This window comes from Hemitrygon akajei, chromosome 11, assembly GCF_048418815.1.
Source record: "Hemitrygon akajei chromosome 11, sHemAka1.3, whole genome shotgun sequence".
Classification (NCBI taxonomy): Eukaryota; Metazoa; Chordata; class Chondrichthyes; order Myliobatiformes; family Dasyatidae; genus Hemitrygon; species Hemitrygon akajei.
Window position 1 is genome coordinate 5,556,889 of NC_133134.1, and position 27,643 is coordinate 5,584,531.

Below are 27,643 nucleotides of genomic sequence, written 5' to 3' on the forward strand. Positions count from 1 at the left end.
AGCAGTCTATGTACAAAATAAGCTTTAGTTTCTGTGGGGTGTTGGGGAGTTGTTTCGTTTGGCTTCAGTGCACTCCCACCCGGCGGTGAGGTTCCACCTTAAGAGAGCGGGACGGACTTTGGTCCCGGGACCGTGACCGCCCCCGGTGCCAGTGTCCGCCGCAGCTTCAGCGATGAGCGGTCGTTATCACAAGGCGGCCCGGGACGGGTACCTGGCTCCGCTGAAGGAAGCCACCAGGAAGGACCTCAACAGCTCGGACGAGGATGGGATGACCCCGACCCTGTGGGCAGCCTACCATGGACACCTGGAGGCTCTGCAGCTCATCTGTAGTCGAGGGTGGGTGTCCCGTGTCTTCCGCCCGCATTCCCCCCTCCTGCGGAGTGGCTGCGATCCCTGGGGAGACTCCTTCCAGGAATATTCCCTATTCCTCTCTCTCTCTGGGCCCCCTCTCCCTCCTGGTAAGATACCCCCCTCTTTTTGGGGGGTGAAACTGTCGCCCCTCCCTTTCTGGACACACCCCAACTTCTCCAGGAAGATTTTCCCATCTCAATCCGTCTCCGGCCAGCACCCCCTCCCCCCAAGCTCTCAGTGAGCCGTCCCTCACCAAGGAACAACCCCCGTCTTCTCTTCCCCCTCCCTCTCTGGGGAGACTACACGGTTCCCCTCTCCCTGGGAGAACCGGCAACCCCACAGGAAGCAGGCCCTTTGGCCCAACTGTTCCATGCTAACCAGTTCCCTACCTGAGCCTGTTCTATTACTATGTCTGGCCCATATCCTTTCCTATCCATGTACCTGTCCAAGCACCTTTTAAGTGTTATGGTTCCCCTCCTCTACAACTACCTCTGGCAGCTTGTTCTTCACATTCATCACCCTCTGGGTGGAAAAAGTTGTCCCTTTGAATATCTCCTCCCTCATCTTTACCCATGCTCTCCAGTTTTAGACTCCCCTACCCTGGGGAATGATCACCTTATCTCCGCCCCTTGTGAGTTTATAAATCTCCACCGGCCCGCTCTGTTAGAGCAGTCTGTGAACAACAAGAATAACTTAAAGGTGTAATGCTGAGGCTTTACAAAGATATGCTGACATTAGAGAGGGTCCAGAGGAGGTTCTCGAGGATGTTTCCAGGAGTGAAGGAGTTAAAATATGAGGAGCATTTGATGGCTCTGGGCCTACACTGGCTGGAATTTAGAAGAATGAGAGACCTTTTTGAAACCTACTGAGTATTGAAAGGTCTAGATAGAGTGGATGTGCAGAGGATGTTTCCTATGGTAGGAGAGTCTAAGACCAGAGGACACAGCCTTAGAATCAAGAGACATCACTTTAAAACAAAGATGAGGAATTTCTTTAGCCAGAGGGTGGGGAATCTGTGGAGGAATCACTGGCTACACTTAAAGTGGATGAGAGGCTCCAGATTCATTAGGGCATCTAAGTTATGGGGAGAAGGCAGGAGAATGGGGTTGAGAGGGATAATAACTCAGGCTTGATGAATGTTGGAGCAGACTTGATGGGCTGAATGGCCTAATTCTGCCTGTATATCATATATAGGTAAAGGGATGATGATTCAAACATATAAACAAGCACAAGAAAGTTAAACTACAAAATAAATAACAAATTTAATAGCACTTTAGCCCTTGATCTAACAGGGAGGATGAGGGTTTGCATGAACATCTGGATTAAACATCTCTCCCTTGTTCTTCCAGAGGTGATCCTGACTTGTGCGATATCTGGGGGAACACACCCCTGCACCACGCCTCCACCAACGGCCACCTCCACATCGTCATCTTCCTGGTCAACTTCGGCGCCAACATCTGGGCACTGGACAACAGCTGGCACTCGCCACTGGACGCGGCGGCCGGCAAGGGCCACATGGAGTGCGTCCGCTTCCTGGACGCGGCGGCCTCCAAGCAGACGGCGGCCAACCCCAAGCAGGTCGCCCGGCTGAAGGAGAAGGCAAGGAAGGACTGCGAGCGGCAGATCCGAGAGAGCGAGAGGCGGCAGAAGAAGCATCAGAGGCAGATGAACAAGAAGTATGGAGAGGAGGCGCAGGGGCAGAGTGTCAGCTCCCGAAACATTGGCTCGCTGGGGTCCGGCACCCTCACCTCCTTGCTGAAGGGGTCCCTGCAGAAGAAGCTCTGGAAGAAGGAGGGCAGCCAGAGGGTCCAGCCGGAGCAGCCGGGTGAAGACGTCGTCCTCGGGAACCAGGCTAGTGGCCACACCAGCGTGCTAGAAGTGTTTGCTGAGCCAAACGCAGCCTCTCCCGACTTGGCATCCACCGAAACTGAGCAACGGGAATCACTTTTCAACCGGCCAGGGCTGGGCAACATGCTATTCCGGAGGAATTTTGTCCCATGCTTGGAGGAGGAGGAGGAGCTGGAAGACGTGGGTCCCCAGGTGCCCGCGGAGTTCCTGGACTTTGAGGAGGGTGGTGAGGAGCCTGGCTCCCTCGGTGAGGAGGAGTGTGAGGACTTGCCCTGGGAGGAGCAGGAGCTGGGGCTGGATGACGAGGAGCCGGAGACGAGCCCCCTCGAGGTGTTCCTGGCTGCCCAAAACCTAAGCGAGTTCCTGCCCTTCCTGGTCCGGGAGCAGATGGACCTCGAATCGCTCGTGCTCTGCTCCGAAGCTGATCTGAAGAGCATCCACCTGCCGCTCGGGCCACGGAAAAAGATCCTCTCAGCGGTCCAGCGGAGGAAATTAATCTTGGAAACCGCGAGTGAGCTGGTGGACACAGTATTGTAGGATCCCCCTGGTTAGGAGATGTCAGTCTTCCTGACTGTGGTCACTGGCTTCTTAGTCCTGTCTGCTGCTGTGAATTCAGGCACCTCTGTCTCCCACTGACTTCACCCCGGGCCGTTCCGTAGTACAATTTTAAATGGGGTGTGAGCGGTGGGTGCCTGGAATGTGCTGCCTGGGGTGATGGGAGACGCAGATGCATTAGAGACTCTTAAACAACCTTTAGACAGGCACGTGAATGCGAGGAAAATGGAAGGATAAAAGCATAAAAGATGAATTTAGTTGGCCATTTACTTACTAATTTAATGTGTTCAGCATTAACATTGAGGGCCAAAATGCCTGTTCCTCTGTTGTACTGCCTACCTTTGAGTACATTGTAGGAACAGGCCCTTCAGCCCATCATTTCTCTGTTGTGCACAATGTCAAATTAGACTGAATCTTTTCTGCTTGTCCGTGATCTGTGTCTGTCCTTTTGTCTAACAGCTTCCTGCACATCACCATCATGGCTGCTTCTACCACCAACCCTGGCGCCCACCACTCTGTGTGTGAGAAAAAAATAACACCCCCCCACATCTCCTTTAAACTCCCCCCTCTCACCTTAATGGTGTACAGCACAGAAACAGGCCCTTTGGCCCATCCACCTCCATGGCCAGCTACTCGAATCCCATTTCACTGCATCAGCATAGAGTGCTCTAGATTGCTTAATGCCATTTCCAGTACACAAGTATAAAGAAGAAAGAAAGAATTGTTACTCCAGATCTGACACAGCACAAAAAAGGTAAAGATCACAATAATTTTTAAAAACCCCTGAATAAACATAACTACATAAGATAGCTTATATACATTGATTGTATGTCCATAAAGTGACGCTAGGTGTGGGAGGGTCTGTTCATAAAGTGACTCTGACAGGAAACAAGGCCATAAGATATAGGTGCTGAATTAGGCCATTTAGCCCATCGAGTCTGCTCTGCAATTTCATCATGGCTGATCCTTTTCCCCCTCAGCCCCAATCTCCTGCCTTCCCATATCCCTTCACGCCCTGACCAACCAAGAATCTATCAACCTCTGCTTGAAATATACCCAATGACTTGGCCTCCACCACCACCTGTTGCAACAAATTCCAGTTCCACCACTTTCTGGTGAAAGAGATTCTTTCTCATCTCCATTATCAATGGATGTCCCTGTATTTTGAGGCTGTGTGGAGGGGAGGGTCAGTGGGTGGAGGTGCTGATCAGGTATAACTATACTTTGATACTCCAGACCTGGGAGAAGGACTCTAACTAGAGGAAGGTTTACCAGGATGCTGTCTGGATCAGAGAGCACATCCTAATGAGGAGAGATGAAGTGAGCTAGGGCTTTTCTCTTTGGAGTGAAGGATGAGAGGTAACTTGATAGAGGTGTACAGGATGATGAGGTATAGATCGAGACTTTTCCCAGGGTGGAAATGGCTAATACCAGAGGGCATATTTTTAAGATAATTGGAGGAAAGTATAGGGATAATTTCTTTACGTGGAGAGTGGTGGGTGTGCAGAATGTCCTGCCTGGGTAGTGGTAGAGGCCGATACATCTGGGGCATTTAACAGACTCTTAGATAGACACATGGATGATAGTAAAATGGAGGGTTATATGGGAGAGACTTGGATTGATCTTAGAGTAGGTTAGAAGCTTGGCACGATGTTGCGGGCTGAAAGGCCTGTACCGTGCTGTAATGTTCTGTTCTTTTTCAACTCTGTTGAAGCCTCACATAATCTTGCAAACCTCGATCAGGTCACCCTTTGACCCCCTTCACTCCAGGGAAATCTCTCCCCATAACTAGTGTCCTCCAATCCAGGCAATGCCCTGGTGAATCTCCTCTGCACTCCCTCCAACACAACCACACCCTTCCTACAGGGTGGCAATGAGATTGCACTCTGCTAATGCTGCTTTTTCTTGGGATGGGTAGTGCCCCTCTACTCCCCTGGGAAGGGGTCTCACCAGGACCACCAATGTTCTCTGGAAGTGTCAAACACTGTTATATATCCTCTAACATTTGGGAGGGTTCCTGCTCACCATGTGACCAAGTTTGGATATAGGAAAGGGTTTTGAGGGATATTGGTGAATCACAGGCAAATAGGATGAGCAGGGGCAGGTATCTTGGTCAACACAAACGTGCTGTGTCAAAGAGCCTGTTTTCTCTCTGAAAAGTGGACTCAGGCACTATAGACAGAAATGGGAAATTATTGAAAGATGGAAATTCATGACATTAGCAGAAACTCGAGTCCACATTCAGCCTCTCTGATTAAATTATCCCGGAACAAGAATCAGTTCACAAAATGGTGGCTGCAAAGACAGTCTCACAAAATGGCCACCTCCAAACAAAAGACTTTTGCTTGGCCTGCTTCCACCACCCTCGCCTCATTCCTGTTCACTGACTTGTAGGTTGTAATTTCTTACTGGACAAAAGTCTGGAGACCAGCAATGTCTGAAGTGAGTGGCCGTGGTTACAACCTATCTGTTATCCCTTGGTGGAATCCTTCTGAAGATAGACCATCAGGAGAGGACAGTCAGTGTGGGAGCTTCACCTGCAGAGTGTCTGCTCCTCAAAATGGAAGGGGCTCTGTTCATCTCCTCCAACACCACCCCGAAACGGAAAGGAATTGACAAAGGAAACCTGAACGTTTAACATTCCTACATTGATGAATCTTTGTGTGTTTCTGCTTTTCCCCTGATGTGTGACTCTGTGTCAATATCTGCATATTACCTTGAGTTTATCAACTGGTGCCAATTGACCTGTGATTATCAGTCTTCAGCTAGTGGTGATTCTGTCTCCTTTATGATGTTCTTTAGCCAATCACAATGTTATTTAAAATAAATATTTAACTGCCTAGAATTGTCTCCCCTTTCATTGAACATGGTCTGATGTGAAATTGTACATTACTCATGTTAAATGTAGTGTTCAAAGTAAGTTTATTATCAAAGTACACGCATGTCGCTATGTACAACCCTGAGATTTATTTTCTTGTGGGCATTCACAGTAAATACAAAGAAACACAATAGAATCAGTGAAAAACCGCACACGGACAGAGACAGACAAACAACCTATGTACAAAAGACAACAATGAGCAAGTACAATGTTTTCCTAGGGGATTGTCTACTGGTGGGTCCTTGGGTGGCTGTAGAGGCCAATCAGGCGTCAACGTAGCATACCCACGACTCACTTACACTAACCGTATGTCTTTGGAATGCAGGAGGTCGGGGGAGAGTGCACAAACTCCTTATAGATGGCAGCAGGAATCAAACTCCTGTTATACAGCTCGCGCTGTAATGCTTTGTGCTAACCACTACACTATCATGCCACCATAATATGACTTGTACTGAACAAAGATACATTCAGCAGATTGGTCTGACCTTTTGTACAATTTAAAAGAATTGAGATATGATCTCCTTTAAATGTACAAAATTCTTCAGGGGCTCAACAATATACGTTGGGAATTGATGCTTCCGAGTCTGTGGTCAGTTTCAAAATCGGGAGTCGGCTATCTAAGAGAGATGTCTTTATTCAGAAGGTGCTGTAACAAAAATATTGGCACCACTTGCAGGCTGCCCTCAGCTTTCCTTCGGACTATGTTGGTCGTTGACACAAAAAGATGCTTTTCACTGTACGTTTTTATATTTCAATGTACATGTGACAAATAAAGTTACTTTTTTAAAAATCTTTGCTTATTGAGTATAGGGCTCTAAGGAGAACATTTTAAAATTTGTTCCTGATTCAGCAGCAAGAGGTAACCACAAACAAGGGAGGCACCGCATATGTGATAAAGGTTATGAGATTTATTAGCATTATATAAAGCATACAGAAGGGAAAATAAATCAATAAAGTGATGAAAGAGACTAAATAACACTTATCAACCAATCACTAAACCACACTGCACAACATTTTGCTGGAAGGAACCAGTGAGGCCCGGCAGTTGTGTTTTTTTTAATTCTCTCCCCCTCTCTCTCTCCTTCCCTCCTTGTCTCTTATCTCCAACTCCTAGTTGCAACCCAGCCAGGGAAGATTCTCACTTGCATGAAGAAATTGCCCCTTTTAAGCCCTTCAGAAAAAAATAACATAACATTTACCCCACTACTTCTACGTCCCCGAGTGGTGTCAGCTCGTACATCCTTATCTCTCGCGACCTTTGGCCCAGGCAGATCACTTAGAAACTGAGAGGGAAGGTCTTTACCGATACCTCATCTCAAGGATGTGCGTCCATGCGCATCTCCAGGATATCACTCCATTCCAAGCTGACTCCATTTTGTTGCACGTACCTCCATTTTGTGTTGCACGTCTTAGCATATACCAAGGAGGAATCAAATTTTAACTTTCTTTGCAGGTAGTGAATCTTTGTAATTCTCTAAGTAAAGCAGTTATTGATTGTATTTAAGTCATTTAGATATTAGGGGGTTGGTGAAAGAACATAAGAAAACAGGTACAGAGTAGGTCACTCAGCCTTGGTTCGTAAATTCTTGATTAGTCGGGCATGAGAGATACAGCCAGAAGGCAGGTAATGGGGTTGAGAGGGATGATGAATCAGCCATGATGGAATGACAGAGCAGACTCGACAGATCAAAGGGCCTAATTCTGCTCCTATATCTTATTCAAATTGATTTTTTAGTCACTATGGGATGCGAGGAACATGGAGTCGAATGCTGGAGCAAGCACAAGGGGACAAATGGGTTTGATCTTGTAGGAATATAATCAAAGGCCCTAACTTTACCCAATGTTTGTTTAAACAGGATCACATAGAACAGGACAGCGCAGTACAGGCCCTTGTGCTGACATCTTAACCTACTCCAAGATCAATCTAACTCTTCCCTCACACAGAGCCTTTCATTTTTCTTTCATCCATGTGCCTATCTAAGGGTTTCATAAATGTCCCCAATGTATCCCATAATAACAAAAAAATCAATTAAGGCAAAGAATTAAACTCTCCCTTTCCGTAAGGTTCCTTGTTATCCACCTCCAGCCGTGAGCGGGAGACTCTTGTCATGGCTTCTGACTGTTTTCAGCTTCCCAGCGGTCGTAGACCAGTTTTGCTGTCACTGCATCTTCAATGGCCATTCCTACAGGGAGCGGATAGTACGAGGCAGCTCAGAGCAGAGTCACACACTCAGCCACATATCCACAGGATGTGATCTCTTCTTACCACCTCAATAAACTTATGATTCGAGATTGTTTAATGTCATTTCCAGTACACAAGTGTAAAGGAGAACAAAATAATTGTTACTCTGGATCCGATGCAACACAAAAAAACACAATATGATAAAGAACACAATAACTTAAAAGAAACACAATAAATATAAATACATAAGCTAGCTTGTATACATAGATTGATTGTATATCCCTAAAGTAACACTAGGCGCAGAAATGTCTGTACACAAGGTGACTGACAGGAAATGATGATGTAGTGGTGGTTGGGGTGTGAAGGGGTGGGTTAGTGGGTGGAGGTGTTGATCAGCCTTACTGCTTAGGGAAAGTCACTGTTTTTGATCTGGTGGTCCTAGTGTGGATGTTACGTAGCCTCCTCCCTGATGGGAGTGTGACAAACAATCCGTGAGCCGAGTGGGTGGAATCCTTCATGATGTTACTGGCCCTTTTCCGGCACCTTTCTGTATATATGTCCTCGATGCTGGGTAAGCTGGTGTCAGTGATGCATTGTATGGAAGAATTTGTCTGGAATACACATAAACAAAAGCTTCTCACTTTACCTCGGACACACCTGATTCTGCAGATGCTGGAAATCCTGAGCAAAATGCTGGAGGAACTCAGCAAGTCAGGCAGCATCTTTGGAGGGGAATAAGCAACTGACGTTTCAGGCCACGACCCTTCATTGGAACTGGAGAAGAAGGGGGCAGAAGGCTCCTCCCCCCCTCCTCATTATTCAGTCTTCTACCCCCCTGTGCTGAAATCTATTTCTACTCTTTCTGTTCCCCCAGATACCGATCAGCCCCAGTTCCTCCAGCAGATCATTAATTGGTGCAGATTCACAGCCTCTTGTGTCTCCCATTCCAGGCGTCTTCCTGAAGTTCTCCTTGATGTGGGCTCCCCCCTCACTCAGGCACCAACACCATCCTCAACTCCAGTCCCACCACTCTGCCAAGAATTCAGAACCAGAGATGCAAAGGGACTTGGGAGTCTCCTACAGGATTCCCTAAAGGTTAACTTGTAGGTTGAGTCGGTGGTGAGGAAGGCAAATGCAATGTTAGCATTCATTTCATGATGACTAGAATACAAAAGGAAGGATGTAAAGCTGAGGCTTTATAAGGCATTGGTCAGACGACACCTGGTGTATCGTGAGCAGTTTTGGTCCCGTATCTAAGGAAAGATGTGCAGGCATTGGAGAGGGTCCAGAGGAGCAGCACGAGAATTATCCCAGGAATGAAAGGGTTAATGTGTGAAGAGTGTTTGATGGATCTGGGCCTGTTCTCACTGGAGTTCAAAAGGATGAGGGAGGATCTCATTGAAACCTATCGGGAGACAGAAAGGCCTGGATAGAATGGATGTGGAGAAGATGCTTCCTACAGTGGGGGAGTCTAGGAGCAGAAAGCAGAGAGGGACATCAATTTAAAATGGAGATAAGGAGGAATTTCATTAGCTAGAGGGTATTAAATCTGTGGAATTCATTGCCACAGATGGCTGTGGAGGTAGTTTAGTACTGTATATTTAAGGCAGAGATTGACTGGTTCTTGATTGGTGAGGGAGTCAAATGTTATGGGAGAGAATGAAACAAAACAGTATGATCAGGGGCTGAGCACACCTGAGGGGCTGAATGGCCTAATGGTAACAAGTCTGCTGGAAGAGTTCAAAGAGGGTCAAACAGCATCTGTGGATGGGGGGGGGGGAATTATGAACATTTTCTTCCCCCACTGGTGATGCCAGACGCACTGAGTTCCTCCCGTAGATCGTCTGCTGCTCCAGATTCCAGCATCCAGTGACTTGGCCTCCACAGCCGTCTGTGGCAATGAATTCCACAGATTCACCTCCCTCTGGCTAAAGGAATTCCTCCTCATCTCTGTTCCAAATGGATGTCCCTTTCTGCCCTCTGGTCCTAGACTCCCCCCCACTATAGGAAACATCCTCTCGACATCCATTGTCTAGACTTTTCAATATTCAATAGGACTTAATGAGATTCCCAATCCTCTAACTTCCCACTAATATTTGCTCTCTTATATCCCCTCTCTTTTGCTTTCCTTGTTGCCTCATCCTCCCTTCAGAAAACTTCTTCATCTCTGGGAACTATACCGCACCTTCTGAATTGTCCCCAGAAACTCAGCCGTCCCTGCTACTTTCAATCAACTTTGGCCAGCTCCTCTCGTGTGCCTCTGTGACTTCCTTTACCCAATGAGATCCCCCTTCATTGTTCTAAACTCCAGCGAGTACAGACCCAAAGCCGTCATACACCCCTCGTACTTTAACCCTTTCATTCCCTGGATTATTCTCGTGAACCTCCTCTGGACCGTCTCCAATGCCAGCTCATCCTTTCTTAGATAAGGGGCCCAGAACTCTCACAATAGTCTGGTGGAGGTCTGATCAGTGGTGGTTCCACAATGGTCTGATTAATGCTTTATAAAGCCCCAGCCACAGTTCAGTTTAGCCTGAGTCCGGGAGCAGTGTACACTACAACTGACCCACCAGCAGGCACAAAGCCTCCTTGTTCTTACCCAGCGATTTGAAAACTGTGGTCTTGTCGCACAGGGCTGGCTTCTTCCCCACAATCACCTCTCCCAGCTCTGCAAAGATCTCCGCCTGTGAGAACAGGACAAACTCTAATCAGTACTGCATCGCTCACAATTAGACAGGCGGTTATATCATCAAATGCTCTTCGTGTTAACCCTTTCATTCCTGGAATCATTCTCGTTACCCCCCCTCTGGACCCTCTCCAGTGCCAGCCTATCTCTTTTTAGACCTAAACTGTTCAGAATACTCCGAGAGTGATCTGAACAACGCCAATAAAGCCTCAAACATTTCGACAACCTTTTCACCTACTCCAAGTACCCACCTTCTTCAAGCAGGCTTCAATCATTCTGGTGCCCAAGAAGAACGTGGTACCCTGTCTCAGTGACCATCGTCCAGTCAGTGCAAAGCAGTTACTGTACATCCACCGTGATAAGGCCCTTCAGGAGGGCGATCACGAAGCACATCCACTCCTGCCCAAGAAGAGACCTGGATCCACTCCAACTTGACTACCATCAACAGAAGATGTCCTTTCACTAGCTCTGGAAAACCTGGACAATGAAGATGCATACATCAGGATGCTCTTCATTGACTACAGCTCGGCAGTCAATGTTATCTCCCTCAGAGCTATCACTAAGCTCCAAGACCTGGCCCCGATACCTCTGTTACGTACTCGTGACACGTGACAGTGGTACCCTTGTCACGTGACTGGGGTTGAAGCTATACTGGACTTGAGGTAATGGTCCTGTGATGGTGGAGTGACGTCATTTTCCCGCCAGTAGAGATCATGTGACAGGTTTTTTTTACAGGGTATAAGAGGAGGACCCCACCCTGTGGGGAGGGGCAGTTCGTGGCTGGATTTGCCATGTTGACTTCTTGCCACTGCGTGATTTAATGTGATGACGCAGATTAGTTGAAAGATGAAGTTTTATCTAATGCCTAAAGTTTAAAAGGTCATTGCCAGCAGTTTCTTTACAATACTGCTAGTGGAGAGTGAAGATAAGAGTTCGGGAGTTAAAGATCGAGGAGAATCGAATTTCGACGCTGAAACAGGTTCGACCTTATTTGATCCTCATTCGGAAGGATTTCGTTGACTGTTCTCGTGTTAATCTCTGCGGGATAGCAGAAGATTGAGGACAGTGTGATAAAGGAAAGGTCAGTGCCTTTAAGCCGTTACGTTTCATAAAATTTCTTCGTGGGAAGAGTTCGACGCTGGGGATCGAAGGAAAACGACGTGGAAGAGAATTTAAATCGCCTTAAAAAGTCTTTCCTTTTAAATGGACTGAGCATTTTGAACTTTTGGCAATATCGCTTTAAACAACTGTTTTTGCAACATCGCTTTAAGAACTGTTTGAGCTGCATCGCTTTAAGAACTGTTTAAGCTGCCGCACAGCAGCTGATTTCCGGTTACGTTAGTGTTTGTTTACTTTTGGGGGGTTTGTTTTCAGTGTTTAATAAACGTGTTATTTGTTATAAAAACCCTTGTCTAACTCACATATATTTATTGTTGCCTGAATACGTAACACCTCCCTGTGCAACTGTCTTTACTTATGTATAGCTTTTCATACATTCTATTGTATTTCTTTATTTTCCTGTAAGTGCCTAAAAGAAAATGAAATTCAAAGTAATATACCACCTGCCCTGGTAGTGTGATCTATGCACCCACCGCTTTCTGTGTGAAAAAAAACTACCTCTGACCATCCCACTAATATTTCTTCAATCACCTTAAAATTATCACCCCTTGTATTAGACACTTCTGCCCTGGGAAAAAGTCTCTGGCTGTCCACTCTATCTATGCCCCTTATCTTGTACACCTCTATCAAGGCATCTCTCATCCTCCTTCAATCCAAAGAGAAAAGTCCTAGCTCATAAAGCACTCTAATCCAGGCAACACCTGGTAAATCTCGCCAGCATCTCTCTAATGCTCCACATTCTTCCTATAATGAGGTGGCCAGAACTGAACACAAAACTCCAAGTGTGGTCTCACCAGGGTTTTATAGAGCGTCAACATTATCTCGTGGCTCTTGAACTTATTCCTCCGACTAAGGAAGGCCGAACCACCATTTGCCTTCTTAACCACCCTATCAACATGAGCGGAAACTTCGAGGGATCCTTGGACACAGACCCCGAAATCCCTCTGTTCCTCCACGTTGCAAAGAAAATTGCCCTCACGGTCGACCTTACAAAATGAATCATTTCACAGTTCTCTGGGTTGAGCTCTGCACCCTGTCAATGTCCGGCCGTTGGGGGGGGGGGGAATCTCAGGGGAGGGTGCCCTACCCCTGACAGGATGACGTCTCCAGATTCACAGGCAGCGGCCTCCCTGCTGTCCACATAGAGGACAGCATTCCTCATCAGCGCGTCGTCCAGCTCCCGCCATTCAGGTCGGCAGGCCCCAACAGCTACAGCAGGACGGGGGAGGGGGAGAGGGAGAGAGACAGACAATTAGCAAGGCTCAGAGACAGGTCACCTCCCCCTGACCTCCAGCCTCCCCACAGATTGTAAGTCCAAGGCCTGATAGCTGAGGCCCCTGGGATGGAGAGGGGAGCTCTGAAAGTCAGCGGCCCAATATGTGAGAGTCTAGGCCAAGGACCAGAGACCCGGAGCTGGCCTACCCTGGGGTGTGTGAGAGAGAGAGGGAGAGGGAGAGAGAGAGAGAACACAAACAGCACATTTCACTAATGAGAGAAAATCTGCAGATGCTGGAAATCCGAACACACACCCACAAAATGCTGGAGGAACTCAGCAGGCCAGGCAGCATCGATGGAAAAGAGTAAACAGTCAACATTTTGGGCCGAGACCCTTCAGCAGGACAGGTCTGTGTGCGTATTCAATGTGATTAATAGGTGAATCTGAATGTGGGCCTGACCCACAAGAGGAACGCAGTTTACGTGTACGCACACAGACCGAGAGAGCACCCCACCCACTGAGTGAGGGGTTAAGTGGGGATTTCCCTCACCCTCTGCACCTTTACAAAGTTCACTACGAAGGCCACGCCAGCGGCTCTACTTCATTAGGAGTTTGAGCAGAGATTTTTTTAGACCTCAGTTTGATCTTTCACCTTGTCTACTTGCACCATCTCTGGAACACCTCATCCTGCATCCTGTTTTCCTTTTCCATTTTCAACTATCATCCTCCGTATTTTCAGGCCAAGAAAGATCTCCAACTTTGCTCTACCCCTTCAGTGTTATCAAGAGGACATGGCCACAATCGTCATGAGCAAACATTCGATATGGATTGGACATGTGATGGGAAGAGAGGCCAGCTCCATCATCGGACCGCTGAATGGCAGAGGAAGCACAGGAGACCAAAGACAACTTGGTGCCGTACTGTAGAGGCAGAAATGAGGACCCTGAAACACACCTGAGACACAATAGAGAAGATGGCAAAGGACAAACAGAGATGGAGGACCTTCATTGCTGCCCCAAGCACCAGCCGCGTCATGCACACTAACTATTGCTACAACTACTCCTGGAAGTTTTCATGCAGATTCTCACTGTACTTCACTACACATGATCAGAATGAGAATCAGTTTTAATATCACCAGCATATCGCATGAAATGTGTTGCTTTGTGGCAGCAGTATATTACAATATATAATAAAATATAGAAATTACAATAAGAAATAAATTAAATAAGTAGTACAATGGGAAAGCAAAAAAAATGAGGTAGCGTTCCTGGGTTCCTTATCTATCCAGAAATCTGATGGCAGAGGGGAAGAAGCTATTCCTGAAACGTTGAGTGCGTGTCTTCAGGCTCCTGGATCTCCTCTGAGAAGAGGACATGTCCTGGGCGACAGATACCAATAATATGTTCATAAATTGGTTTAATATTGTCGCGTGTAGAGTGAAATACTGTTTTGAACGCCTTCCTTACAGGTTATAATTGAGGTAGAACTAGTGTGGTGACTCAAGTTGAGTATGATGTTCCCTTGAACGAGAGTGCCTGTGTGCGACTTTGTTTAATGTGGGGAGGCTGATGCACGGGCAGCCACCACACGGTCTTTGACAGATCGGGGTCAGGGTCCAGTGGCATGGAATGTATGACAACCGGGGATCGGTCTCTGCTGCAGCATTTCCTCTGCCTTCGCAGCCGTTCTGATGCGGCATCATCTTCTGCCAGCTCCACGGCTGACATCTTGGTTGGATCAATCTTTGTCTGGAACATCCCCCTTGACCTCACCGCCTTGGGAACACAAGCCTCTCCACTACAACAAGGGACAACACTAACAACGCAAAATGAAGTGTTAGTTACAGAGAACGTACCGTGCAGGTAGACAGTAAAGTGCAAGATCATAATGAGGCAGATTACGAGGTCAATAGCCATCTTGTACAAAGAAACTGTTCAATTGTCCTGCTCATATAAGACTATTAAACAGTTCCCTTGTACAATAAGATTCTAGATTGTTTAACGTCATTTCCAGTAGACGGGTGTAAAGGAGAACAAAAATAATTGTTACTCCAGACCTGATGTTGCACTAAAAACACAATGAGATAAAGAACACAATGATAAAAAACACATTAGATATAAACATGTAAAATAGCTTATATACACAGATTGACTGTAAGTCCATAAGCTGACTGACAGGAAATGATAAAGTAGTGGTGGTTGGGGTGTGGAGGTTTGGGTTCACGTGCAGAGGTGTTGATCAGTCTTACTGCGTGGGGAAAGTAAGTTTTTGAGTCTGGCGGTCCTGATGTGGATGGTACACATCTCCTCCCTGATGGGAATGGGACAAACAGCCCATGATTAAGGTGGGTGAGATCCTTCGGGATATTGCTGGCCTTTTCCAGCACCTTTCTGTATACATGTCCTTGAAGGCGGTTAGGGTGGTACTGGAGATGCGTTGGGTAGGTTTGACTACCCATTGTAGACCCTTCCTGTCCGCTGCACTGCAGTTTCCGTACCACACTGCGATGCTCTCTACTGTAAATCTCTCTACTGTAAATCTATAGAATGACGTGAGTATGGATGTGTAAGGTTCAGCTCTCTTCAGCCTCCTCAGAAAATAAAGGCACTGACGCCTGTTTCCTGATTGTGCAGGATGTGTTCTGGGACAGTGGAAGGTAATAATGCAAAGAGCTAAACTTTTAAAAAACTCCCCTGAGGTTTCTGTATATTCCCAGTTTCAAACTCCAGACTGAACCCGAGTGTTTTTTCCAGGCTGCTGGAGCCTCCGGCTGCTTCCTACCATTGACGTGGGCTCCGGGTTTGACCCACTCCCCAAACAGCACTGGCTCAGTGGCCATGGTCACTGTGATTACCACGTCTGCACCACTGACAGCCTCCTGAGCCGATCCACACACTTGCACGGGACCCGCCACCCTCTGTGCAAATCTCTCTGCCCGCTCGCGGGTTCGGCTCCACACCTTCACCTGCGGGATTCCAACAGCAGCAGTCAGTTCAACATCCCCGACGAAGAATCGGTGCAGCGGCTGGGGCGGTAAACAGGCGAGGAGAACGGAATGCAGAAGTGGCTTACATTGCAGAGCAGAATCAATTAGGTGAATGGCCTAATTCTGCTCCTATGTCCTATGGTCTCACTCAGAACATACAAACCCCATTTCCAGAAAAGTTGGGATATTTTCCAAAATGCAATAAAAACAAAAATCTGTGATGTTAATTCATGTGAACCTTTATTTAACTGACAAAAGTACAAAGAAAAGATTTTCAATAGTTTTACTGACCAACTTAATTGTATTTTGTAAATATGCACAAATTTAGAATTTGATGGCTGCAACACACTCAACAAAAGTTGGGACAGAGTTAAAATAAGATTGAAAAGTGCACAGAATATTCAAGTAACACCGGTTTGGAAGACTCCACATGAAGCAGGTTAATTGGTAGCAGGTGAGGTATCATGACTGGGTATAAAAGTAGCGTCCATCAAAGGCTCAGTCTTTGCAAGCAAGGATGGGTCATGGCTCACCCCTTTGTGCCAAAATTCGTGAGAGAATTGTTAGTCAGTTCAAAAAGGAACATTTCTCAATGCAAAATTGCAGAGAATTTAGGTCTTTGAACATCTAGAGTACATAATATTATGAAAAGATTCAGAGAATTCAGAAACATCTCCGTGCGTAAAGGGCAAGGTCGGAAACTACTGTTGAATGCGCGTGATCTTCGAGCCCTCAGGTGGCACTGCCTAAGAAACCGACACGCTACTGTGACAATTATAGTCACCTGGGCTCGGGAATACTTCGGAAAACCATTGTCACTTAACACAGTCCGTTGCTGCATCCAGAAATGCAACTTGAAACTGTATTATGCAAGGAGGAAGCCATACATCAACTCTATGCAGAAACGCCAGCAAGTTCTCTGGGCCCGAGCTCATCTCAGATGGACTGAAAGACTGTGGAACCGTGTGTTGTGGTCAGATGAGTCCACATTTCAGCTAGTTTTTGGAAAAAACAGGCGTCAAGTTCTCCGTGCCAAAGATGAAAACGACCATCCTGATTGTTATCAGCGAAAGGTGCAAAAGCCAGCATCTGTGATGGTATGGGGGTGCATCAGTACCCACGGCATGGGTGAGTTGCATGTATGTGAAGGTACCATTGACTCTGAGGCGTATATTAGGATTTTAGAGAGACATATGTTGCCATCAAGGCGAAGTCTCTTCCCGGGACATCCATGCTTATTTCAGCAGGACAATGCCAGACCACATTCTGCACGGGCTACAACAGCGTGGCTTTGTAGACACAGAGTGTGTGTGCTTGACTGGCCTGCTGCCAGTCCAGATCTATCTCCTGTTGAAAATGTATGGCGCATCATGAAGAGGAGAATCAGACAATGGAGACCACGGACTGTTGAGCAGCTGAAGTCTTATATCAAGCAAGAATGGACAAAATTTCCAATTGCAAATTTACTACAATTAGTATCCTCAGTTCCAAAATGATTAAAAAGTGTTATTAAAAGGAAAGGTGATGTAACACAATGGTAAACATGCCTCTGTCCCAACTTTTGTTGAGTGTGTTGCAGCCATCAATTTCTAAATTTGTGTATATTTACAAAATACAATTAAGTTGGTCAGTAAAGCTATTGAAAATCTTTTCTTTGTACTTTTGTCAGTTAAATAAAGGTTCACATGAATTAACATATCACAGATTTTAGTTTTTACTGCATTTTGGAAAATATCCCAACTTTTCTGGAAATGGGGTTTGAAGAACAAACAGCCCTTTGGTCCATCATATTGGACTACAGAACCATAGGCATTCCCAGTGCAAACTCCGAGGCGGGGGGAGGCTGGTAGAGGCGGGGGGGGGGGGGAGGCAAGGGGAGGCAAGGAGAGGCATGCGCACGTACCTGTTTAAACGGGAAGATCTGAGTGAAGATCTGGTAATGGCTCATGGCCTGAGCACCCGTCCCCAGGATACACAGCACATCCAGGCTCTGAGGTCTCAGGTACTGCACAGATGGACAAAGGGGTTAGGGGGAGAGCCCACGTTTGACCGAACGGCTTTAGTTTCTGGGGAAGACAAGTGAGGGTGTAGGCAGGGAGTGTAGCAATGCATCAGAGACCCTTTCAGCAGTTTCGATTGAGTTGAAAGGGTTTTGAGTGCTTCAGTTCCCAGGAGTAACATTCAGCAATCGCCTGTCCTGGTCCAACCACGTAGATACCATGGCCTAGAAAGCTCACCTATGCCTTTTCTTTCTCAAGAGGCTAAAGAAATATGGCCGTCACCCATCACCAATATTTATCAATTCACCATAGAAAGCATCGTGTCCGGATACACCACAGCCTGGCATGGCAAATGCTCCGCACATCACTGCAAGAAACTGGAGCTCAGCATATCACAGAAAACAGCCTCCTCTCCATGGATTCCTGTCTACGCTTCTCGCTGCCTCAGTAAAGCAGTCAACGAAATGAAAGAGCCCAGCCATTCTCTCCTCTCCCCTTCCCAATGGGCAAAAGATACAAAAGCCTGAAAGCACGTCCCACCAGGCTCAAGGACAGCTTCTACCCCACTGTTGGGGACGGTCCTCTAATATAATAAGTCGGACTCTGGACCTCACTTTGTCACGGCCTCGTAACTTACTGTCCGCCTGCACCACACTTCCTCTGTAACTCTGAGTTTATTCCGTTGTTTTCCCTTGTACAACCTCACTGCACTGTGTAATGAGATGATCTGTATGGACGGGATGCAGGACAGGTTTTTCACTGTATCTCAGTGCATAGAAGTGTAGCAGTTAGCTTAACACTATGACAGCAGCAGCGACTTGTGTTCAGTTCTAACGCTGTTTGTAGATTCTTCTCGTGACCACGTTAGTTTCCTCTAGGTAGGAGTTCCACCCTGGGGGCATAATCAGGTTTACTATCACCAGCACGTGTCGTGAAATTAGTTAACTTTGCAGCAGCAGTTCAATGCAATACATAACAATAGGAAAAAATAACTGAAATTACAGTAATTACAGAGGCATGCAGAAGTGTGGGCACCCCTGGTCAAAATTTCTGTTACTGTGAAGTGAGTAGAAGATGAGCTGATCTGCAAAAGTCAAAGTTAAAGACAAAACATTCTTTTCAACATTTTAAGCAAGATTAGTGTATTATTTTTGTTTTGTACAATTTTAGGGTGAATAAAAGGAAAGGAGCACCATGCAAAAGTTTGGGCACCCCAAGAGATTTGAGCTCTTAGATAACTTTTACCAAGGTCTCAAACCTTAAGTAGCTTGTTAGGGCTATGGCTTGTTCACAGACATCGTCAGGAAAGGCCAGGTGATGCAAATTTCAAAGCTTTATAAATACCCTGACTCCTCAAACCTTGTCCCAACAATCAGCAGCCATGGGCTTCTCTAAGCAGCTGCCTAGCACTCTGAAAATTAAAATAAATGATACCCACAAAGCAGGGGAAGGCTATAAGAAGATAGCAAAGCGTTTTCAGGTAGCCATTTCCTCAGTTCGTAATGTAATTAAGAAATGACAGTTAACCAGAATGATGGAGATCAAGTTGAGGTCTGGAAGACCAAGAAAACTTTCCGAGAGAACTGCTCGTAGGATTGCTAGAAAGTCGTAGGTTTTACTGCAAAAGACTTTCAGAAAGATTTAGCAGACTCTGGAGTGGTGGTGCACTGTTCTACTGTGCAGCGACACCTGCACAAATATGACCTTCATGGAAGAGTCATCAGAAGAAAACCTTTCCTGCATCCTCACAACAAAATTCAGTGCTAGAAGTTTGTAAAGGAACATCTAAACAAGTCTGTTTCATTTTGGAAACAAGTCCTGTGGACTGATGAAGTTAAAATAGAACTTTTTGGCCACAATCAGCAAAGGTATGTTTGGAGAAAAAAGGGTGCAGAATTTCATGAAAAGAACGCCTCTCCAACTGTTAAGCACGGGGGTGGATCGATCATGCTTTGGGCTTGTGTTGCAGCCAGTGGCACAGGGAACATTTCACTGGTAGAGGGAAGAATGAATTCAATTAAATACCAGCAAATTCTGGAAGCAAACATCACACCGTCTGTAAAAAAGCTGAAGGTGAAAAGAGGATGGCTTCTACAACAGGATAATGATCCAAAACACACCTCAAAATCCACAATGGACTAACTCAAGAGGCACAAGCTGAAGGTTTTACCATGGCCCTCACAGTCCCCCTCAAAAGAGTAGTGCATGCAAGACAGCCCAAGAATCTCACAGAACTAGAAACCTTTTGCAAGGAAGAATGGGCAAAAATCCCCTAAAGAATTGAAAGACTCTTAGCTGGCTACAGAAAGCGTTTACAAGCTGTGATACTTGTCAAGTACTAAGTACTAAGTTAGTAACTAAATTGTTACTAAGGTGTTACTAAGTACTGACCATGAAACTTTTGATTCGGGCCCTTTCCTTTTTTTGTTATTTTGAAACTGTAAAAGATGGGGGGAAAAGTAATCTTGCTTAAAATATTAAAGAAATGTGTCATCTTTACCTTTATGCCTTTTGGAAATCAGTCATCTTTTACTCGCTTAGCTATTCACAGTAACAGAAATTTTGACCAGGGGTGCCCAAACTTTTGCATGCCACTGTATATATAGATATATTAGCAAACCACACAAAATGCTGGCGGAGCTCAGCAGGCCAGGCAGCATCAATGCAAAAAGGTACAGTCGACGTTCTGGGCCGAGGACCTTTGGCAGGACTGGAGAAAAAGGTACATAATCAGAGGAGATTCCGAGAATGATTCCAGCAATGAAAGGGTTAATGTGTGTAGAGCGTTTGATGACTCTGGGCCTGTACTCCCCGAGTTCAGATGAATGAGGGGGGAATCAGACAGACATACTTTATTGGTGTGAAGCTGCCCTCGATCCAGGACTTATATGCATCTAGAGTCAGGAAGCGAGCAAGCAACATTATTGTGGACCCATCACACCCTGGACATCACCTGTTCCAACTCCTTCCTTCTGGTAGGCTCTTTAGATCACTGTAGGCCAGGACAAATAGGTACAAGAACAGTTTCTTTCCGTATGCCATCAGTCTTATGAACACTTGAATTTTAGTGTATTATAGATCAAGTCCACCTGTACATTCAATGAGGTGGACCTCATTGTATATAGTTTATGATTATTTGCATTATTCTTTTTGTTTGCTTTTAATTCTGTACAGAGAGAGCTCAGGGAAACCGGCATCAAATTCCCTGTATGTGTCCTCGTACTCGGCGATAATAAAGGATTCCGATTCTGATCCCGAGGGAAATTGGGTTTCGTTACAGTCGCACCAACCAAGAATAGTGTAGAAATATAGCAATATAAAACCATAAATAATTAAATAATAATAAGTAAATTATGCCAAGTGGAATTAAGTCCAGGACCAGCCTATTGGCTCAGGGTGTCTGACACTCCGAGGGAGGAGTTGTAAAGTTTGATGGCCACAGGCAGGAAACCTATTGAATATAGGAAATCTATCTCATTGAAACCTATTGAATATTGAAAGGGCTGGATAGAGTGGATGTGGAGAGAATGTTTCCAAAAGTGGGAGAGTCTAGAACCAGAGGGCACAGCCTCAGAATAGAAGGGCGTTCCTTTAGAACAGAGATGAGGAGGAATTTCTTTAGCCAGAAGGTGGTGAATCTGTGGAATTCATTGCTACTGATGACTGTGGAGGCCAAGTCATTGGATATGTTTACGGCAGAGGTTGATAGGTTCTTGATTAGTCAGGGTGCCAAAGGTTACAGAGACAAGGCAGGAGAATGGGGTTGAGGGATAATAAATCAGCCATGATGGAATGGCAGAACAGCCTAATTCTGCTCCTACCTCACTATTTTCCTCTCTTTTGGCATTATTTACTTTTTACTTATTTTATTGTAACTTACAGTATTTTTATGCATTGCACTGTACTGCTGCTGCAAAGCAACAAATTTCCCTACATACTGTATGTCAGTGCTGATAAACCTGATTCTGATGTGGATGTGAGTGTGACTCTGCGGTCAAAGTGCAGCAAGTGTTGCCCAGGAATGGTTGGGTGACAGGGGAAGGTCCCCGGTACCTGAGGGAACGGACCCATCACATGGAACAAGGCACCACCACAGCGTGAGCGCAGGAGGAGTCATTCCCACCTCACGTACTCCTCCCCACTGTGGGACGCCAGCCAATCCATACCTTGGTTGCTATGGCGGACACCGCGGCCGTTCGTTTGTCCGTGATCACTACGCCGTCCATCACCTGAAGGGGACAACAGAAATACCTGAAGAACGACAGAGACAGAACCAGCCTGCCAGCCCACATCCTTCCCCCTGGCCTCAGCTGCTGTGGAACGTCCCTCTAACCCCAGTCACCTGTACATTAATCTCACATTTTGGATGTTCTTCCCGTTGGTGAATGGGTTTCCTCCAGGTGTCCCAGTCTCCTCCCACAGTCCAAAGTTAGTTAGTTAATTGGTCATTGCAAGTTCCTGGGAGTTCACATCACAGATGACCTCACCTGGTCCCTCAACATCACCCCCCCGAAGAAGAAGGCACAGCAGCACCTCCACTTCCTGAGGAGATTGAGGCAAGCGAGGCTCCCCTTTCTGCCCCCGCCCATCTTAACAGGGTTTTACAGGAACACCATTGAGAGCGTCATGACAAGTTGCATCTCCATCTGTTATGGGAGCAGTCGAACATCGGACCATAAGTCCCTACAAAGGAATGTGAGAACAGCTGAGAGGATCATAAGGGTCTCTCTACCATCCAGGGGCACTGTGTACACAGGACCCTTACTATTGTTTAGGATCCCACCCATCCACCCAGCATCCTCCTTGACTTTCCACCATCAGGCAGGAGACTCCGATGCATAAAATCAGAAACAGTCAGTTTGGGAAACAGTTTCTTCCTTCAGGCCATTAGGCTTCTGAATTCCTGGATGTGTCATATTCGAAGTGTCACAAGTTAATCTGTTCTCTACCTTACAATATTTAATTTATGCACTTTAGTTTCTAATTTATGTGCGATTCATCTGTAGATTTTATCCTTACCTTCATAAGTTATTGTGTGTTATGTGCTTTACACCCTGGTTCAGAGAAGTATTGTCTTATTTCTATATGCTTTATATGGATATATATATATTATATGCACCCATATAGTTAAATGACAATAAACTTGACTTGACAAAGCCAGGGCTACATAAATAGACTGCTGAGCAGTGTGGCCTGTTCCACAGCTGTATCTCTAAATACACTGCCATAAGAGACTCCCCAGCATCTGCTCCCTCCCAGGGGAGACAGTTGCAGCATGGGGAGCACTAAGGTGGAACTGGTTTGGAAGGCAGGAATCAGTGGAGATGTGTGGTTCCTGTCGCAGCTCCCTTCCTGCAGAAAACATGACTGAGGCAGCAATCACTGTCCCACCAGCCATCCGGAGAGCAGTCCATGGTCTTCAGGGAACTGAGGGACCTAGTGTGGTAAGGAGTCAGTCTAACTCGACGATACAGGGTGGACAGCGTGTACAGCAGTCACACAACGTGACACACACAGGAAGGAAAGTGCACAACGTGACAGATACGGGGAGGAGAATATACTGTGTGGGACTCTGTTGGTTAGGGTTGACTATGGATGTCAGGGTCCTAGCTGTCTAGATACACAAGCCTGGGCAGTACGATATGGAGAGCAAGTTGTTGTACGTGTAGCAAGCTCCCCCTCTCCACGCAGCTGATGCACCCAAAGCAATGGCAGAGTCTGACACAACAGTCATACAATGTGACAGACCCAGGGAACAGAACACACAACAGTCAGACATAATGAATACAGGAGAGAGGATGCACAACAGTCAGACATAATGGATACAAATGAACACACAACAGTGGGATATGATGGATACAAGTGAATACACAACAGTCGGACATAATGGATACAAGTGAACACACAACAGTGGGATATGATGGATACAAGTGAATAGATAGATAGATAGATACTTTATTCATCCCCATGGGGAAATTCAACTTTTTTTCCCCCAATGTCCCATACACTTGTTGTAGCAAAACTAATAACATACAATACTTAACTCAGTAAAAAAAATATGATATGCATCTAAATCACTATCTCAAAAAGCATTAATAATAGCTTTTAAAAAGTTCTTAAGTCCTGGCAGTTGAATTGTAAAGCCTAATGGCATTGGGGAGTATTGACCTCTTCATCCTGTCTGAGGAGCATTGCATCGATAGTAACCTGTCGCTGAAACTGCTTCTCTGTCTCTGGATGGTGCTATGTAGAGGATGTTCAGAGTTTTCCATAATTGACCGTAGCCTACTCAGCGCCCTTCGCTCAGCCGACACAACAGTCGGACATAATGGATACAAGTGAACACATAACAGTTGGACTTGACAGATACAAATGACACACAACAGTGGGATGTGATGGATACAAGTGAACACACAACTGTCAGAAGTAACAGATACAAGCAGTAACAGATAGATATAACAACCACACTTCAACTCAACAGATACAAGGAAGGGATAAAAGACAATAGTCTCCCAGTGATTCTGATGGAGAAAGGGGTGACAGACACAGTAGGATTTACTCAATGGTTACACACCGCCTTTAAGACTCCATTGGAGGGATCAAACAGCAGCACAGTTGAGAGATGAACCGAATCAGTCCCTTGGTAAAACCTGAGTATTTTTGTCACCAAAACGTCGTCCTGGGCACTGTAGGCTGGCATCACCCCTAGGAAGCTGAGCAGAGTTTACCCGTGAGTCCACAGCTGGAGGCAAGCTACCCCACTGTTATAGGGCTGTTGATCGATCCCCTAGTACAGACAGACCTCATTGTAAAGCAGCCAACAGACTCCAAGGACTCCACCCACTATTGACATTCTCTCTTTACACCCACCCACATCGAACAAGTTACAAAAGCCTGAAAAGCATGTACCACCAGGTCAGACTCAAGAACAGCTTCTACCCGACTGAAGTACACCTATTGACCGGGCCTCTTGGACGATAAGATGTTACCTTGTACGCTCTTACTGCACTGCCCTTTCTCTGTAGTTGTTACACTTTATTCTGCATGGTTGCTGTTTTACCTCAATGAGATGATCTGTATGGATGGCGTGCGACAGGACCTAGGACGGTGGGAGAGTGATAGATGGCAGGGAGGGAGACGGTGGGAGAGTGATAGATGGCAGGGAGGGGGACGGTGGAGGGGAGGGGGACGGACGAAGGGAGGGAGAGGGGAGGGGGACGGAGGGAGAGTGATAGACGGCAGGGAGGGAGACGGTGGGAGAGTGATAGATGGCAGGGAGGGGGACGGTGGAGGGGAGGGGGACGGACGAAGGGAGGGAGAGGGGAGGGGGACGGAGGGAGGGAGAGGGGAGGGGGACGGAGGGAGGGAGAGGGGAGGGGGACGGTGGGAGAGTGATAGACGGCAGGGAGGGAGACGGTGGGAGAGTGATAGATGGCAGGGAGGGGGACGGTGGGAGAGTGATAGACGGCAGGGAGGGAGACGGCGGGGAGAGTGATAGACGGCAGGGAGGGAGACGGTGGGAGAGTGATAGATGGCAGGGAGGGGGACGGTGGAGGGGAGGGGACGAGGGGAGGGGGACAGTGGGAGAGTGATAGACGGCAGGGAGGGGGACGGACGGAAGGGGGAGGGGGACGGACGGAGGGAGGGAGGGGTTCGGACGGAAGGGGGGAGGGGGACGGACGGAAGGGGGAGGGGACGGACGGAAGGGGGGAGAGGGGAGGGGGACGGTGGGAGAGTGATAGACAGTAGGGAGGGGGACGGTGGAGGGGAGGGGGACGGTGGGAGAGTGATAGACGGCAGGGAGGGGGAGGTGGGAGAGTGATAGACGGTGGGGAGGGGGACGGTGGAGGGGAGGGGAGGGGACGAGGGGAGGGGGACGGTGGGAGAGTGATAGACGGCAGGGAGGGGGAGGTGGGAGAGTGATAGACGGCAGGGAGGGGGACGGACGGAAGGGGGAGGGGGACGGACGGAGGGAGGGAGGGGTTCGGACGGAAGGGGGGAGGGGGACGGACGGAAGGGGGAGGGGACGGACGGAAGGGGGGAGAGGGGAGGGGGACGGAGGGAGAGTGATAGACGGTAGGGAGGGGATGGTGGAGGGGAGGGGGACGGTGGGAGAGTGATAGACGGCAGGGAGGGGGAGGTGGGAGAGTGATAGACGGTGGGGAGGGGGACGGTGGAGGGGACGAGGGGAGGGGGACGGTGGGAGAGTGATAGACGGCAGGGAGGGGGAGGTGGGAGAGTGATAGACGGTGGGGAGGGGGACGGTGGAGGGGAGGGGACGAGGGGAGGGGGAGGTGGGAGAGTGATAGACGGCAGGGAGGGGGAGGTGGGAGAGTGATAGACGGTGGGGAGGGGGACGGTGGAGGGGACGAGGGGAGGGGGACGGTGGGAGAGTGATAGACGGCAGGGAGGGGGAGGTGGGAGAGTGATAGACGGTGGGGAGGGGGACGAGGGGAGGGGGACGGACGGAAGGGGGGAGGGGGACGGACGGACGGAAGGGGGGAGGGGACGGACGGAAGGGGGACGGTGGGAGAGTGATAGACGGCGGGGAGGTGGGAGAGTGATAGACGGTGGGGAGGGGGACGGTGGAGGGGAGGGGGACAGTGGGAGAGTGATAGACGGTAGGGAGGGGGACGGTGGAGGGGACGAGGGGAGGGGGACAGTGGGAGAGTGATAGACGGTGGGGAGGGGGACGGTGGAGGGGACGAGGGGAGGGGGACAGTGGGAGAGTGATAGACGGCAGGGAGGGGGACGGTGGAGGGGACAAGGGGAGGGGGACAGTGGGAGAGTGATAGACGGCAGGGAGGGGGACGGTGGAGGGGACGAGGGGAGGGGGACAGTGGGAGAGTGATAGACGGTGGGGAGGGGGACGGTGGAGGGGACGAGGGGAGGGGGACAGTGGGAGAGTGATAGACGGCAGGGAGGGGGACGGTGGAGGGGACAAGGGGAGGGGGACAGTGGGAGAGTGATAGACGGCAGGGAGGGGGACGGTGGAGGGGACGAGGGGAGGGGGACAGTGGGAGAGTGATAGACGGTGGGGAGGGGGACGGTGGAGGGGACGAGGGGAGGGGGACAGTGGGAGAGTGATAGACGGTGGGGAGGGGGACGGTGGAGGGGACGAGGGGAGGGGGACAGTGGGAGAGTGATAGACGGTGGGGAGGGGGACGGTGGAGGGGACGAGGGGAGGGGGACAGTGGGAGAGTGATAGACGGTGGGGAGGGGGACGGTGGAGGGGACGAGGGGAGGGGGACAGTGGGAGAGTGATAGACGGTGGGGAGGGGGACGGTGGAGGGGACGAGGGGAGGGGGACAGTGGGAGAGTGATAGACGGCAGGGAGGGGGACGGTGGAGGGGACAAGGGGAGGGGGACAGTGGGAGAGTGATAGACGGTGGGGAGGGGGACGGCGGGATGGGGAGGGTCAGGGTGTCCGAGGTCACCGAGTCGGTGACGATGTGGTTTAGCTCAGCGGTCGGTGTGTGTCCGCTCCCCGACACTCATGGCCGTCTTTACCCGCGGTAGCGCCGCAATGCCACCGTGCTCCGCACCGGCTGCTCCACCCCGCCGTCCCCGCTCGAGAAGCGGCCGAGCGTCACCTCCAGCAGCGGCAGCAGCCCCGGCAACTCGAGCAGCCGCGCCACCTTGGCCGCGCTCAGGTAGAGCGGAGCCGCCGACATCTCGCTGCCGCCTCCCCGGCTACAGCCTTCCCTAGGGGAGGGACTGGGAGAGGGTGGGCCTAAGGGAGGAGGAGAGTCCGATGGCTGAGGGGAAAGCGCGAAGAGGCGGGCCTGACGGAAGAGGGGAAAGTTTGAAGGGGATGGTCCG

General features: G+C 48.4%; 2 protein-coding genes across 2 annotated transcripts; one reads left to right on the forward strand and one right to left on the reverse strand.

Annotated features, from left to right (window-relative positions):
* anks4b (ankyrin repeat and sterile alpha motif domain containing 4B) lies at nt 1–5,599 on the forward strand. Its single transcript, XM_073060117.1, has 2 exons — nt 1–336; nt 1,701–5,599. Exons 1-2 carry the CDS (start codon nt 173–175, stop codon nt 2,734–2,736), a joined length of 1,200 nt encoding a protein of 399 aa, XP_072916218.1. The 5' UTR covers nt 1–172; the 3' UTR covers nt 2,737–5,599.
* Nucleotides 5,600–6,520: 921 nt separating this feature from the next.
* On the reverse strand, nt 6,521–27,578 carry crym (crystallin, mu). Its single transcript, XM_073060118.1, has 8 exons — nt 27,332–27,578; nt 24,396–24,534; nt 21,988–22,050; nt 17,725–17,826; nt 15,617–15,800; nt 12,707–12,828; nt 10,414–10,498; nt 6,521–7,815 (listed from the first exon to the last, which is right to left on the reverse strand). Exons 1-8 carry the CDS (start codon nt 27,493–27,495, stop codon nt 7,739–7,741), a joined length of 936 nt encoding a protein of 311 aa, XP_072916219.1. The 5' UTR covers nt 27,496–27,578; the 3' UTR covers nt 6,521–7,738.
* Between the last annotated feature and the right edge of the window lie 65 nt (nt 27,579–27,643).